The sequence below is a fragment of the Oncorhynchus kisutch genome, linkage group LG23, assembly GCF_002021735.2.
Source record: "Oncorhynchus kisutch isolate 150728-3 linkage group LG23, Okis_V2, whole genome shotgun sequence".
NCBI lineage: Eukaryota > Metazoa > Chordata > Actinopteri > Salmoniformes > Salmonidae > Oncorhynchus > Oncorhynchus kisutch.
The window spans coordinates 42,311,441-42,324,135 of record NC_034196.2 but is presented as its reverse complement, the minus strand read 5'-3'; the positions used below and the strand labels follow the sequence as shown (position 1 = coordinate 42,324,135).

Sequence of the window (12,695 nt, the reverse complement as noted above, 5' to 3'; positions counted from 1 at the left end):
TATATCTATGTCTTTGGCGCTGACCTTTGCATCAGGCAAAATAACTCTGGCTTGAATTACATGTTTGGTATTTTCAGAGCAATGCAACCAACATTACAATACAACTCTTTAGTGGCTATGATATATCACATGTTATTAAGCTATAGATATTAACACAGAACATCATGTTGCGCTTATTCCTATGAAGTTACATTGTAATTACTCTTGTAACAACTTACTAATGGTTACTAATGGCCATTCCCAAATTCTTAACATTTATTGAAATAATAAATTAACACTATTATTCAGACCAGAAACAAATCATCATCACGTAGAAACTAAACCTTAAAATCTCCTTCAGCTCTGGGATCTCTTTCAATTACATATGTTGTTTTTCGGACGGAGGGAAAAACAGGCGTTTTTTTCAGTGTTAACATAACATAACACTGGCCAGCACCATAGACACTGGCAAGTGGCCATCTTTCCATTGCGCTTGTATGGAAGAAAAAAAAAATCAACTTCAAGGGATCGGCAGAGGAGAGACAGGGTTAGCAATAATACAGTCACATTCAGTGTGACGCTTAACACACACCTCTCTGTGAGAGAGTGTGAAAGAGAGGAGCAACGAATTCACACACATTTATTGTATACACCTCTCTGTGAGAGAGTGTGAAAGAGAGGAGCAACGAATTCACACACATTTATTGTATACACCTCTCTGTGAGAGAGTGTGAAAGAGAGGAGCAACGAATTCACACACATTTATTGTATACACCTCTCTGTGAGAGAGTGTGAAAGAGAGGAGCAACGAATTCACACACATTTATTGTATACACCTCTCTGTGAGAGTGTGAAAGAGAGGAGCAACGAATTCACACACATTTATTGTATACACCTCTCTGTGAGAGAGTGTGAAAGAGAGGAGCAACGAATTCACACACATTTATTGTATACACCTCTCTGTGAGAGAGTGTGAAAGAGAGGAGCAACGAATTCACACACATTTATTGTATACACCTCTCTGTGAGAGTGTGAAAGAGAGGAGCAACGAATTCACACACATTTATTGTATACACCTTTGAATTGAGAGTAACAATAAGCTCATTTTAACAATCCGCTTTTGAAAATTACAAATCAACCTTTAAAATGTGTTTTTATTTAATTTCTTCTTTTGTTCCTCCACAATCAGAAGATTCATGCTCACTAATTTGTCCCCAACTTTCTTCCTTCCCCTGATAAAGTCAGTAAGTGAATTGGTTAGGATGTTTTCTAAGGGCGAGGCGTAAAAAGCCTCTTATAAACATTTTCTAATAAACTAAAATCCCTCCAGCAGTTCTTCAAAGAGCCGGCAGCTTTAAAAAAAAAAAAAACTTTCTCTGAGGGCTTCAGATCTGCTGCCTTTTACATGGCCTTTTTTTCTGTTTTTCACCCTCGCCTCTTGGCAGGCAGCAAAGTGAAGTGAAGTGCACTGAGCCCCGCTGTACTCCAAGAGCACAGTGGTTATAATGAATTAAATATAAAGAAACCTCAAAGCCGGCAGCCAATAAGAATTATTTGTCTTATTAAAGCGGCAGAAAATCGCTGATTAAATTTTCATGGCGATGCATTTTTTGGTCGGTTTTTCCCCCCTCCAATTCAGCAGTGAAATGTGCTGTACAAGGATCATGTTTGGACATAGGCTGCCTCCCAAATGGCACCCTATTCCCTACATAGTGCACTACACTTGACCAGCAGGTCCTGGTCAAAAGTAGTACATTATATAGGGAATTGGGTGCCATTTGGGACTCAGACATTGACGACAGTCTTGTTAAAGATGCACGGTGTAGAAATTGCTCAGCCATTTCCCGGTTGCTAAAATTTCGAATAGTTCGCCTAATTTCAGTTTACGTGACAAAGTATAGTGTAGAGAATCATTGTGCCATCTAAACCACTGCGGAAAAAAAATGTATAACCACATTTTTTTTTTTTGGAAGGTGGTGTACAAAACTGAAAGTAAAAAAACGCAAAAGCGAAACTTAAGAACGGGAAGCATAGAAATAGAGCACATAGAACAAATCTACCGCTTCTTAGACTGGCTTTCAATAAGAATGACAGATCTATAACAAACATTTCTAAGTGAATAAGGTGGGGGGGGGGGTTTCACGGACAGTTTGATACATCCGAAATAAAAGGACAAACTAAAAACAAATTTTCTTTTCAGAAAAAAACGTAATCAGAAGGCTTAATGATTCACTAACACAACATGGGAGTCACATTACGTGTAACAACTCAACATTTACATTTTTAACTAAATAAAAAGCTTTCTTGATTGCACTATGCATGAAATTGACATTGTTTCCCTATTTGCTACAGGCTCATACTGTAATCTAAGTTGAATTATATGCAGAACCTGAATTATTCAACTGTTACTGCATGATTTCCTGTTTAGAAATGTATTTCTTACAACAAGTGAAACTTAGATTTTTTTTTTACTTCACCTTATTCATCTCAATGGCAGATCATATATTGCCATTTAAAATTTGTTGACAGAGACAAACGAGAGAAGGAAGCATCTCAAGACAAAAAAACTCAAATAGCTATGAGAATAAAAAATGTAAAACAACAACAACAACATTGTACCGGAAAGGCATTAGTACAGTCTACAGAAGAAGAAGAAGACCTGTTGTATGTTAGCAGCTGCATTTTCTGTCTTAAGTTTCAATGTTTCAAACAGCAAGAGAATGAAATCAAACGTATCTATTCTGTGTATAAGCATCACAGGGATTTTTATTGCAGAGAGCTTCACCTTACGATACAAGAAGCCTATAAATAGCACTGTCTAGAGCTGTCCTGTCCTGTCATCATTGTAAACTGCATTAGCTTTTGTAGAATGCAACTCCCTTGGACCTCATCTCATCTCCCATTTAACCGTTGTAACAGAACATTGGTTCCCACTATGAAGTGTTCAAAACCACCATAGTCTTGAGATGAAGGATATTCAAGACTGTGTTTAACTACACAAGAAAACACAAGGCTCGTGTAGTTTGACAAGTTGAATGTTGTTGTACGACGCAGCGTAGATAGTGTTTGGCCTCTGAAATCAGAAACGTAGGCCTACGATTCATATGAATACGATTTGCAAACAATACACTTACCGCGTAACCCAAATGAATGTTATAAAATAAGACTGTCTGGATAGAAAATGGGGTCTTATCCACAGAGGGAGGGAGAAAATGAGTTATGTATGCATTTGTTAGGATGCAGCATGCAGAGATAGGGGGGGGGGGGGATATATAAAATAATTCCTTAATACATCATAACATGAGGAAATGGCTTTGTGTGCACATTGCAGACTGGAGAAAAGTTCAACAGCCTTGCTGATGTTATATTCCCCCCATCATAAAATATATGGGCTAAGGATGGTGGCGGGTGGGCGCCCTCTGAAGCTTTTATCCCCGGTGACAAAATTATGGATGACATCACAAACGGCACTTATTGCATATACGCGTGTCGTGGGAGGGATGTAAAATATTGAAAACGGCGCCAGGCGGAACGTTTACTTTTCGAAATGAAAATGTAATGCTGCAATACTTGAGCACAATTTGGTTAACCTGGAGGAAGGGAGGGGTGCAGAGGCGTCGGGAGGCAATGTCAAATTCATCAGCTGGTTCTCTTTTACTGGGGAACCGTGCTGCTCACAAGCACTCGGCTGTAGAAACACATCAGGCCTGACGACCCGCTTTAAGAGGCTGTGACGTTGATGGAGCGCTATTGGTCCTCGTCTCACTTCTACACCCTCTTCACAGAGGGTGTAGGCCCAGCCATGACTCAAAGTTGACCAAATCACTGTTATGTGTTGCAGGGTTTTTTTGGGGGGGGGGGGGGAGAATTAATAAATATGTGATTTCTTTGCTTTTGCAAGAACGTTTAAAATTTTTCAAACAATTCTTTATCTCAAAAACCAAAAATGCATATTATCATATTGTGTGATGTTTTGTGTTTTTTTTACTGACATAAGTTATTTAAGAATAATATTGTAAGCGCACCTTTGGTTTTAAATGGTCGTATGGTTTATCAAGAAACCAAGCCAGAGGTAGAATGTGTAGATAAGGGATGGGCAACTGGCGGCCCGCGTGTGGCCCGCGGCCCCCCTTTTGTAGGCCCGCGGCCCCCCTTTTGTAGGCCCGCGGCCCCCCTTTTGTAGGCCCGCCGCCCCCCTTTTGTAGGCCCGCCGCCCCCCTTTTGTAGGCCCGCCGCCCCCCTTTTGTAGGCCCGCGGCCCCCCTTTTGTAGGCCCGCGGCCCCCCTTTTGTAGGCCCGCGGATCAATATATTTAAATGTTTTATTTTTTGGGCCAACTCAGTCGGGATCTCAACTTAATGTTGAGCGTTAGAATAGAAAACAAAAAGGTGCAATTTTGAAATGTGGTTGTGCATCAGCAGGTTTTATCTTGTCACTCAATTAGCTCATGTCAGCTATTATTATTTATTTTTGGATTGGTAAGTTAGTCTTGCCAGCTATCTAAACTTGTAGTAATCATGGTCAAATTACAGACAGGGGGTCCCACATTGATTTCGTTAGTTACTCTCACTCACATATCATGGTAAAAACGGCAAACATTTCTCTCCACCCTATGGCAGAATGTGCCGAATTGCAGGAAATGAAGTCTAAAACCTCGCTGTCAATAGGATAGCCACTAAAATGTTTTGCTCGCAACAAAATGTATATCTTAGTGGCCCCCAAATGGCTAATGGCTGGCACTGACAGCATGCATGGATATGGATGTCTTGTGGCCCCCACCCCAATCAAAAGTTGCCCATCCCTGGTGTAGATCAATGTAGTGACCTGCTTGCTAAGCTAGCCCCTTTTTCAGACCTACTAACAACACAGTGAGCCTAAGGCAGGTACTTTAACTCAGGGAACATAGTTACCACGTCCGTGTTCCGGCAACAGTGTACAGGCCTAACCATCGTCTCTAATCAATCGTGGCTCTTTAACTTTGACGGCAAGTCACTCCTAGCTGCTGCCACCGCCTCCGGATCGCAATTCCACCATCCCTGTCAAGCCTAATTAACAAGTCAGACATGCAGTCGGGAACATTTATGCAATTAACCTGCTAAAAAAAAAAATTTGTCGGAGGATGCTAATTGCTACGCTAGTCGCCACGGAGCCTCATTAGCATAGCTTATGTGTGAGAAACAATTAGAGACCGCGTTTACGTCTGAACCGCAGTAAAACCCCTCACAGCTATGACAAAGGAAAGAGAAAGGGAAATTGATGAAGGGGAGGAGAAGAAGTCGAATCGACTGTATTCTTTTGTTTTCGAAACACACACACAAAAAATAAAAACATACTTTGCAATCCCAGCGTGCTTCAGTGTACAGCAGGAACATGAGGTTGAAACAAGAAAAACAGGGAAGATATTAGCTGTTATAAATAAGCCTCTACTACTTAAAACAAACGTTAGGCAGTTTATAGAAATGTAAGAAAATTATCCTGCCTAGTAGCATGACTAGGTGCTAAAGCCACTGTCCATTGATGCTAACAACAAGCAGTGTATTCATAAAAGACAGTATACTCAATATACTGTGAGAAGCAGCTCACGCTGTGCTTCAAGGAGCATCAAAAATCACATCAGGGATTTCCACCGACAATGTTCACAATCTAGTCCATTTTCCAAACCACTGGTTCATGAGGGCATCTTAACAACCGCCTATGAGCCAAGGCGAGGGCGGAAGCACACCAGCAGAACGTAAGAACCTGTTGTTAAGCAGCAACATAATCTGATAACTTCATAAGCAAGAAAAATGCTATTGCTGATTTTGAGGAATACTGCTTTTGTACACGAGGGGTCAACTTCATTTGAGTTCTATTCATTAAATCAATGGGACTTGTTTTGAGATGTGTTCTATTTAGTTGTCTGACATTCTGAGAGAAGAAGCCATCTTTCAATCAAGTTTATTCATACATTATTCATATTTTATTCATACATTATTATTATTATTATTATTATTATTGTGGCAGGCACTTTATCTAATGAAAATCCCGACAGATTTATTCCTCTCATTAGCTCACTGTTTGATTGCCCTGAGACAGAATGTCCCCCACAGGCTTAAGAAATGCTTACCTCCTCAATCTGAGCCGGCTGGTAAATCAACTTAATGATTTCAATTGACCTCATTTCGCTTTATTACAATCTAAGCCCACAATTGATTTAGCCAAGCAAGAAAGTATATGGAGCACATTATCAAGATGTGTGTTTTGCAGAATGCAAAGCTCTAATGTGCTCCGGCAGTTTTGAGAGCAGAATCTGTGATCCACTGCAGTGAAATGTCTTTCTTACTGAGCTGGTTTCCCCTTGTCCTCGGAGTAACTTCCAGGGTTGCAAAAAGCCTCAAATGCAAGGACAATGCTATCTGTTTCATAGTGCTTGTGACTCTGAACGTAACGCTTATCTTATGCAGTGGTGGGAAAAGATCTTAATTGTCTTACCTGAAGTGAAAGTCACCCAGTAAAATACCACTTGAGTAAAAGTCCCCCCCAAAAAAATCTGGTTTTAAATGTACTTGAGAACAGGGAGAAGTCCTCCGTTTATTTACAGACAGATGGGGGCACATTCCAACACACAGACATCATCTACAAACGCACCACTTGTGTTAAGTGAGTCCGCCAGATCAGAGGCAGTGGGGATGACAGAGCATTATATTGATAGGTGTGTGAATCGGAACATATTTACCGTCCAGCATGCGAAATGTAACAAATACTTTCTTGGTGTCAGAATTTTTTTTTTTTAAGTACATTATTTTCTTTGGGAATGTAGTGGAGTCAAAGTAAAATATAAATAGTAAAGTACAGTACATATACCCCACAAAATATACTTAAGTAGTACTTTGAAGTATTTTATACTTATACCACTGGTCTTATGTATGAAAAATGGAATTAAATATTCACTATACAGACTACAGTTTCCTTTGATATAAAAAAAAAAAAAAACTACCTGTAATTAGACCATCATAGTGCATGTATGTGGGATAGAGCTAAATATGCCCAGGGCTCGGATTTGTAGAGAACTCTCTAGATTTATTTTTGAAACACACAGCAAGCAAACATCTCTCTCCCTTGTTTGCCAGAGTGTAAAGTAAGAGAAAACGACAAAGGTGTGATTCCACTAAAGCTAGGTAGTACATCTGTTTACTCCAAACCACTCCGTGTTTCTGAGACATATCTGAACCCACAATATATTGGACAAAAGATTTCAGGGGTCACAAGGTCAATTTCGTTAATTGTCGTATGATCGTTTATGCTCCCGAACCCCAGGTCTTAATGACTTAATTAGCACCGTAATTAGCTTAATTCGTTTTTATAACTCCATATTACTGTATCGAAATAAAGAAACAATGTCTCACACTATATATACACTCCCTGTAATTGAACGGATAAAGCTAACCAACCCTTTCTCCGAGCCTTCTTTAGGGTAGAACCTACAGAAAACACTGAGACTCATTGACTAAGAGTATTTACTAAATGTCTCAAGGCTTTTATACACAACGCTTCAACGTACTCTTTCATCCATACTTTCAGTGGCCACTGGCCGGTAATGTAGTACAATGGTGGTAAAATGCCAATAAAGAAACCAATATAAATTCTAATTTTAGCATTTTGTACAGTAAATAGACCAAAAAAGTACTTGTCATTTTAATTTGCTAGATCATAGCGAGGTTCACAAGCTTTTGCTCTTTTTCCAATTGCATACTAGTCATCCGTATTCACACACACACACACACACACACACAATTAAAGGCTCCTCTATCTTTCTCGGCTGCAGTCCCTAAACATTTGTTACATTTGCTGACAAAAACTATTCACATCAAATGTATAATTTGAGCCTTGAAGCCTTCTGTGTCTAACGACGAGGTGCTCTGTTTCCAACTTGGCCAATGAGGATTTTAGGTTGACCCTTACTCTGCATAACAGCTAAGAATATTTTGGACTGATAGTGTCTTAAACTAAATTCGGAGAATAATGTACAATTCCCTACGTAAATGAATATGTACAAAACATTAAAATGCTCTGTTCATTTCCTGGGTTCAGTCCATCAGAAAATATTAGTTCATCAGAAAATATTAGTCCATCAGAAAATATTAGTCCATCAGAAAATATTAGTTCATCAGAAAATATTAGTTCATCAGAAATGTTATCCAGCTGAATACAGAGGCCCTGATTTACACGGTACATTTAATAAGCATTGCTCTTCGACCATGCTATCCTTTGTAACAACACACACAGCTATAGTACAATCATAAGATATATATATATATACACATACACACACACACACACACAACAGATATATTCAGCACGGCAACCCTCTCAGAGACGTAAGCACCCAACCCCAGCACAGTCAAAATAAAGACCAATCACTGTTAACAATCCAAGCTCTTGTGAAACCCCCCTCTGAAACGCACGGCTCAACACTAAAGGTGATTTACAAGGAATGTCTAAAAGGGAATATGAGGAAAAATAAAGCTGCAATGAAAGCGATATAGTGAATGATTGTTTTCCAGCGAACGCAACGTGGAATTTGATACCCAACCTTCCTTTATTTGATTATTTTTGCAGTATTTTATAAAATAACAAGAGGCTCCTATTGGGCCTTAAAGTGCAGCTTCCCCCATTTACCTCAAGTTGCCAAAACAGCACTTGGAAAACCCATTGCTAATGCTCTTACCTTTGTAAAAAAAAAAAAAGGAAAAAAACATAATGTGGCATAATGCCAATAACAATAGCCCTTTGCAAGTCATAGCTAATCTTTGTGAAACATAATTATTATTATTTATTTTTTTACAACAAAAATTTAATTCCTAAACCAGTATCTGCAAACTAAATACGGTGACTGGTTCAGTCCAAAATCATTTATATTGTAAGAGATTTTATAAATCATCAATACAGTGCCATACGGTATAATCCAACCAGTATAACAGTTTTACAATTATAACAGAAACAATTGACCTTTAAATCACAACTCTATAGGCCTACACTACTGAAAGAATTACACTGAACATTTATTAAAAACTGCAATCACTTGCTGAGACTTTGTGGCTTAGCGTGACATTGTTGTGAAAATGACCTATGAATATTCCAGTAATAACCCATAACTATCTATTGTGTCTAATGAAGCCAAACTGTACATCCACATTTCTATCTGGAGCTATGCTCACTTTCAGCCCTTACACTACCTATGTATTTGTTATAGCTTGAAGTCATTTCTAGAGGCTGTCATCCCTTGTGCGCGTGCGCTCTCTCTTTCTCTCTCTCTCTCTCTCTCCTTCTCTCTCTATTTCTCTTTCTCTCTCTATTTCTCTTTCTCTCTCTCTCTTTCTCTCTCTCTCTCGCTCTCTCTTTATCTCTCTCTCTCCCACTCTCTCTCTCCCACTCTCTCTCTCCCACTCCTGAGAAGTTCATTAAATGTTATGTTTCCTCAAGTCACTCTGAACTGCATGTCTCACAATGGCTACACAGCTGGCCAAGCACAGGTGTTATTTGGTGATGATGGCACTTCATCATTGATGCTTTAGGGTTGTGATCTCTGAACCCTGATCATCTAGTTTTAATATTACCTCAGTGGTTGAAGGGTTACTCATTTTCAAATGTTTTATATGTTTGTGTCAATATGTCTTTTACCATCTCCCCTCTCAAATCACAGAAAAATTTCAATTGCACACCTTTCCACACTCTGTTAAAATGATGTTACCAACCTTGTTTTGACATCTATAGTCCTCTCACCCATTCATAAATATATATTACAATAGGCTACACTTGTGCTTTTGTAGCTTGAAGTATCCATGTAAAATCTATTGAATTATACTTGTTTTTAACTACACTATTATCATCACCAAGGAAGATGGAAAATAATTGTCACAATTCTCTGAGCAACTTCACATACAGTGTGATCCATCCTTCACAGTGTGATCCAGATCACATTGTGATCCATCCTTCACAGTGTGATCCACATTGTGATCCAGATCACATTGTGATCCATCCTTCACAGTGTGATCCAGATTTGACATAATCAGACATGCATTCCCATCTAATGAACCTTAGTGGAGTGTTTACTCACACGGTTCAATTATAATTACAAGAAATGTGCCAGTTTCTTCATAAAGTGTGACATATTCTCTTTAACTGCCATGGCAATATTTTGTGATGTTTTCTTCCGGGTGGAAAAATGCTGGCAACCAACGTCATATAAACTCATCTCATTCAACTTCAATTTCCCCCTTAGTATAGTAGGCCTACATCCAATATAATGTTAGCGTCAGTGAATTATACAGTACTGTTTAGCCGTCACTTTATGCAGACACATTCATTACCAACCAACGCACACAGGTCATCCGCGTGCTCTAGCTGAAACACGGTCAAACTGGTGCAAACGCTGTTCAATCTCATCTGCTAAATGACAAACAGATTATCTTGTGAAATGTAGCTGTATATATTATATGATTAAAAAAAATATGTTTTCGAGCGCAAAGAACAGAGTGGACTGAAAATGGAAACCTATTACTAGTAGGCAAGGTTCCCTAAATAGTGTAGTTACAGCTTTTCGCCTCACCTGTTTTCTCTTTGATTTCGCAGAGAACGCTGAAGAGCGCGGGTTTCATTCTGTGACAGTTCAATCCGTGTTTCCTTTGTCAGTAAAGAAACAAAAAAATGCTTGTTAGTAACAACATTAGCTACAATATCAGTTTTGTGCCTTTAAAATTGGGGAAATAACTCAAATTGATAGGCCTCAAGGGCACATGTAGAGTTTATGGTATATATAGTTCCACTATTGTATCCAACTTCACATTAATTGAATTGTATAGTTATCACTGTTATCACTGTACGTTTTGTCGTTATCATGTTAATATTTTAATTGGTCAAAGACGCAATTTGCCAGATAGGGCACCTATTGAACATTAGGCTACCAATGAACAATCTGTCACAATTTAAAAAGTTGCCATAGGCCTATAGCCTATGACTGTAGCCTATGTCTACAGAATAACCCACAATTAAATTATTCGCCAACTGTGTGTAGAATTATTAATTCGCGAAATTAAAATAATTTAAAAGGACCAACTTTGCTTGCGCCTCATCCAGACTTTGGTCGGTAATTGTCATTATTTGATGAAGAATGTCCCCAATATCTTGTTTTCTTCCGTCCCCATCCGTCCCCTCGTGTCCGTGGGGCGGCGGTAGTCCCATGCCTCCTTGTACCGAATGGCCAGCCAGAGTCACGCCGCTGAGCGCCTGCATTATCCGGGCTTGTTCCTCCATCATGATGCCGCAACACAATCAATATGCGCTTTTCAGCGAGGCAAAAAGAGAAGATTGTATATGTTTCAATCACATACAGGAGCAATATTGTCCGGCTGGTGGCACATTGAAAATTGAACGCGATCTGTTACAGAAAATTGTAAATTATAGGTTACCGAGAACGGTACTCGACTATATAAAAAATCGTCTCTGATAGTTTTCTTCAATTCACAGCATGTAATGAAAATTATGTTTCAGTCTAAAATCAATATGATATTCATTATCTAACACTAATTAATCTGAGTAGCCTAGGCAATAGAGGTGTGTCTTGCAGGTAGCCTATTCATGCAAAAGGTCCGTGCTGTTTTCAGTCTGAATGTTGTCTTCAACCGATTCTCCCTGCGTATCCTCTTGGCATCCTCGTTGTTCTGGTCTTGATACGAACTTCCAAGATTCCATAGAACCAGCAATCCAAGCGCAACTTGCAACCCAACACAATGTGCTACAGCGAAAATAACAATGTCAAAAGGCACCACTTGCTTTTCTCAAAAGTTGCAGTGGATTCCCCGATGCTAAAATAAGGGTAATAACGTGCTAGAAAAATAGCGAACGAGTAGGCCACTTTTAAAAGTTAAAAATTTGACAAAGAAATGGTATGATTGCGCAACAAATAGCAATGCGTAAATTCCTGTAGGTCTACTCCTGTCAAAATCACGTCAGTCTTAGGTTAGTTGACGGTTTTTGGTGGTGTGCTGAGCGATTGGGAGGACGTGATAGACTGAACGCTATAGCATCAAAAAAAATAGAAGAACCGTATGAAGCTCCACCCCTTTCTGAGATGTAAAACCCTTGTCCCTCCTGTAGCCTCCCCCTCGGCTCTTACTACAGCACATAGCACTGAGATATGATGATGCTAATCTGAAGAGGACACCTATTCAGACAACGCAAAGTATCACTCTTAATTTGATCGTGCATAAAAAGACGCGTCGTCACTTAAACCCATTCAAGGTTACGGCGCACAGACATTATCGAGTTGAGTGCTATAAAAAAGCTAGAATGAAACTATATGTGGAGAATGACCCCCTTCTGTAGCTCACGTGATCCAACTACGACCTGACCTATTCTAGGGCAGCAAGGTTCTAAACATGAGAGAGGGGGCTTTTTTTTCTCCAATCGTCTCTCTGCGGAAGTAGACTGAAGGTCAAATCCACCAATGATGGAATAGCAGAGTCAATGGCCCACCCTTAAGATAATTGTATGGGCAGTCAGTAACTTTCCATTGGTCGTTGCCATGAGTGATATTTGCATGGTGGTCCTCCCTTTTGGTTGCTATGACAGCAACTGTGAGAATTGGATGCACAACTTGAGAGACAAAGACAGTGTTCAGGCAGTTCAGCAATAATAAAATACTGTAGATAGTTATGTGAGAAGGATATACTTAACATC

General features: G+C 39.4%; 1 protein-coding gene across 5 annotated transcripts in view; it reads right to left on the bottom strand.

Annotated features, from left to right (window-relative positions):
* Nucleotides 1-12,390, bottom strand: part of LOC109905034 (pre-B-cell leukemia transcription factor 3) — a 110,946-nt gene extending 98,556 nt beyond the window's left edge. For all 5 annotated transcript variants that reach the window (XM_031802457.1, XM_031802459.1, XM_031802458.1 and 2 more), the window contains exons 1-2: nt 11,074-12,390; nt 10,567-10,640 (exon numbers count right to left, since the gene is read on the bottom strand). In XM_031802457.1, coding sequence (XP_031658317.1) covers nt 10,567-10,640; nt 11,074-11,273 — 274 coding nt within the window. In that variant the 5' untranslated portion in view covers nt 11,274-12,390. The remainder of the gene's footprint in view (nt 1-10,566; nt 10,641-11,073) is intronic.
* Between the last annotated feature and the right edge of the window lie 305 nt (nt 12,391-12,695).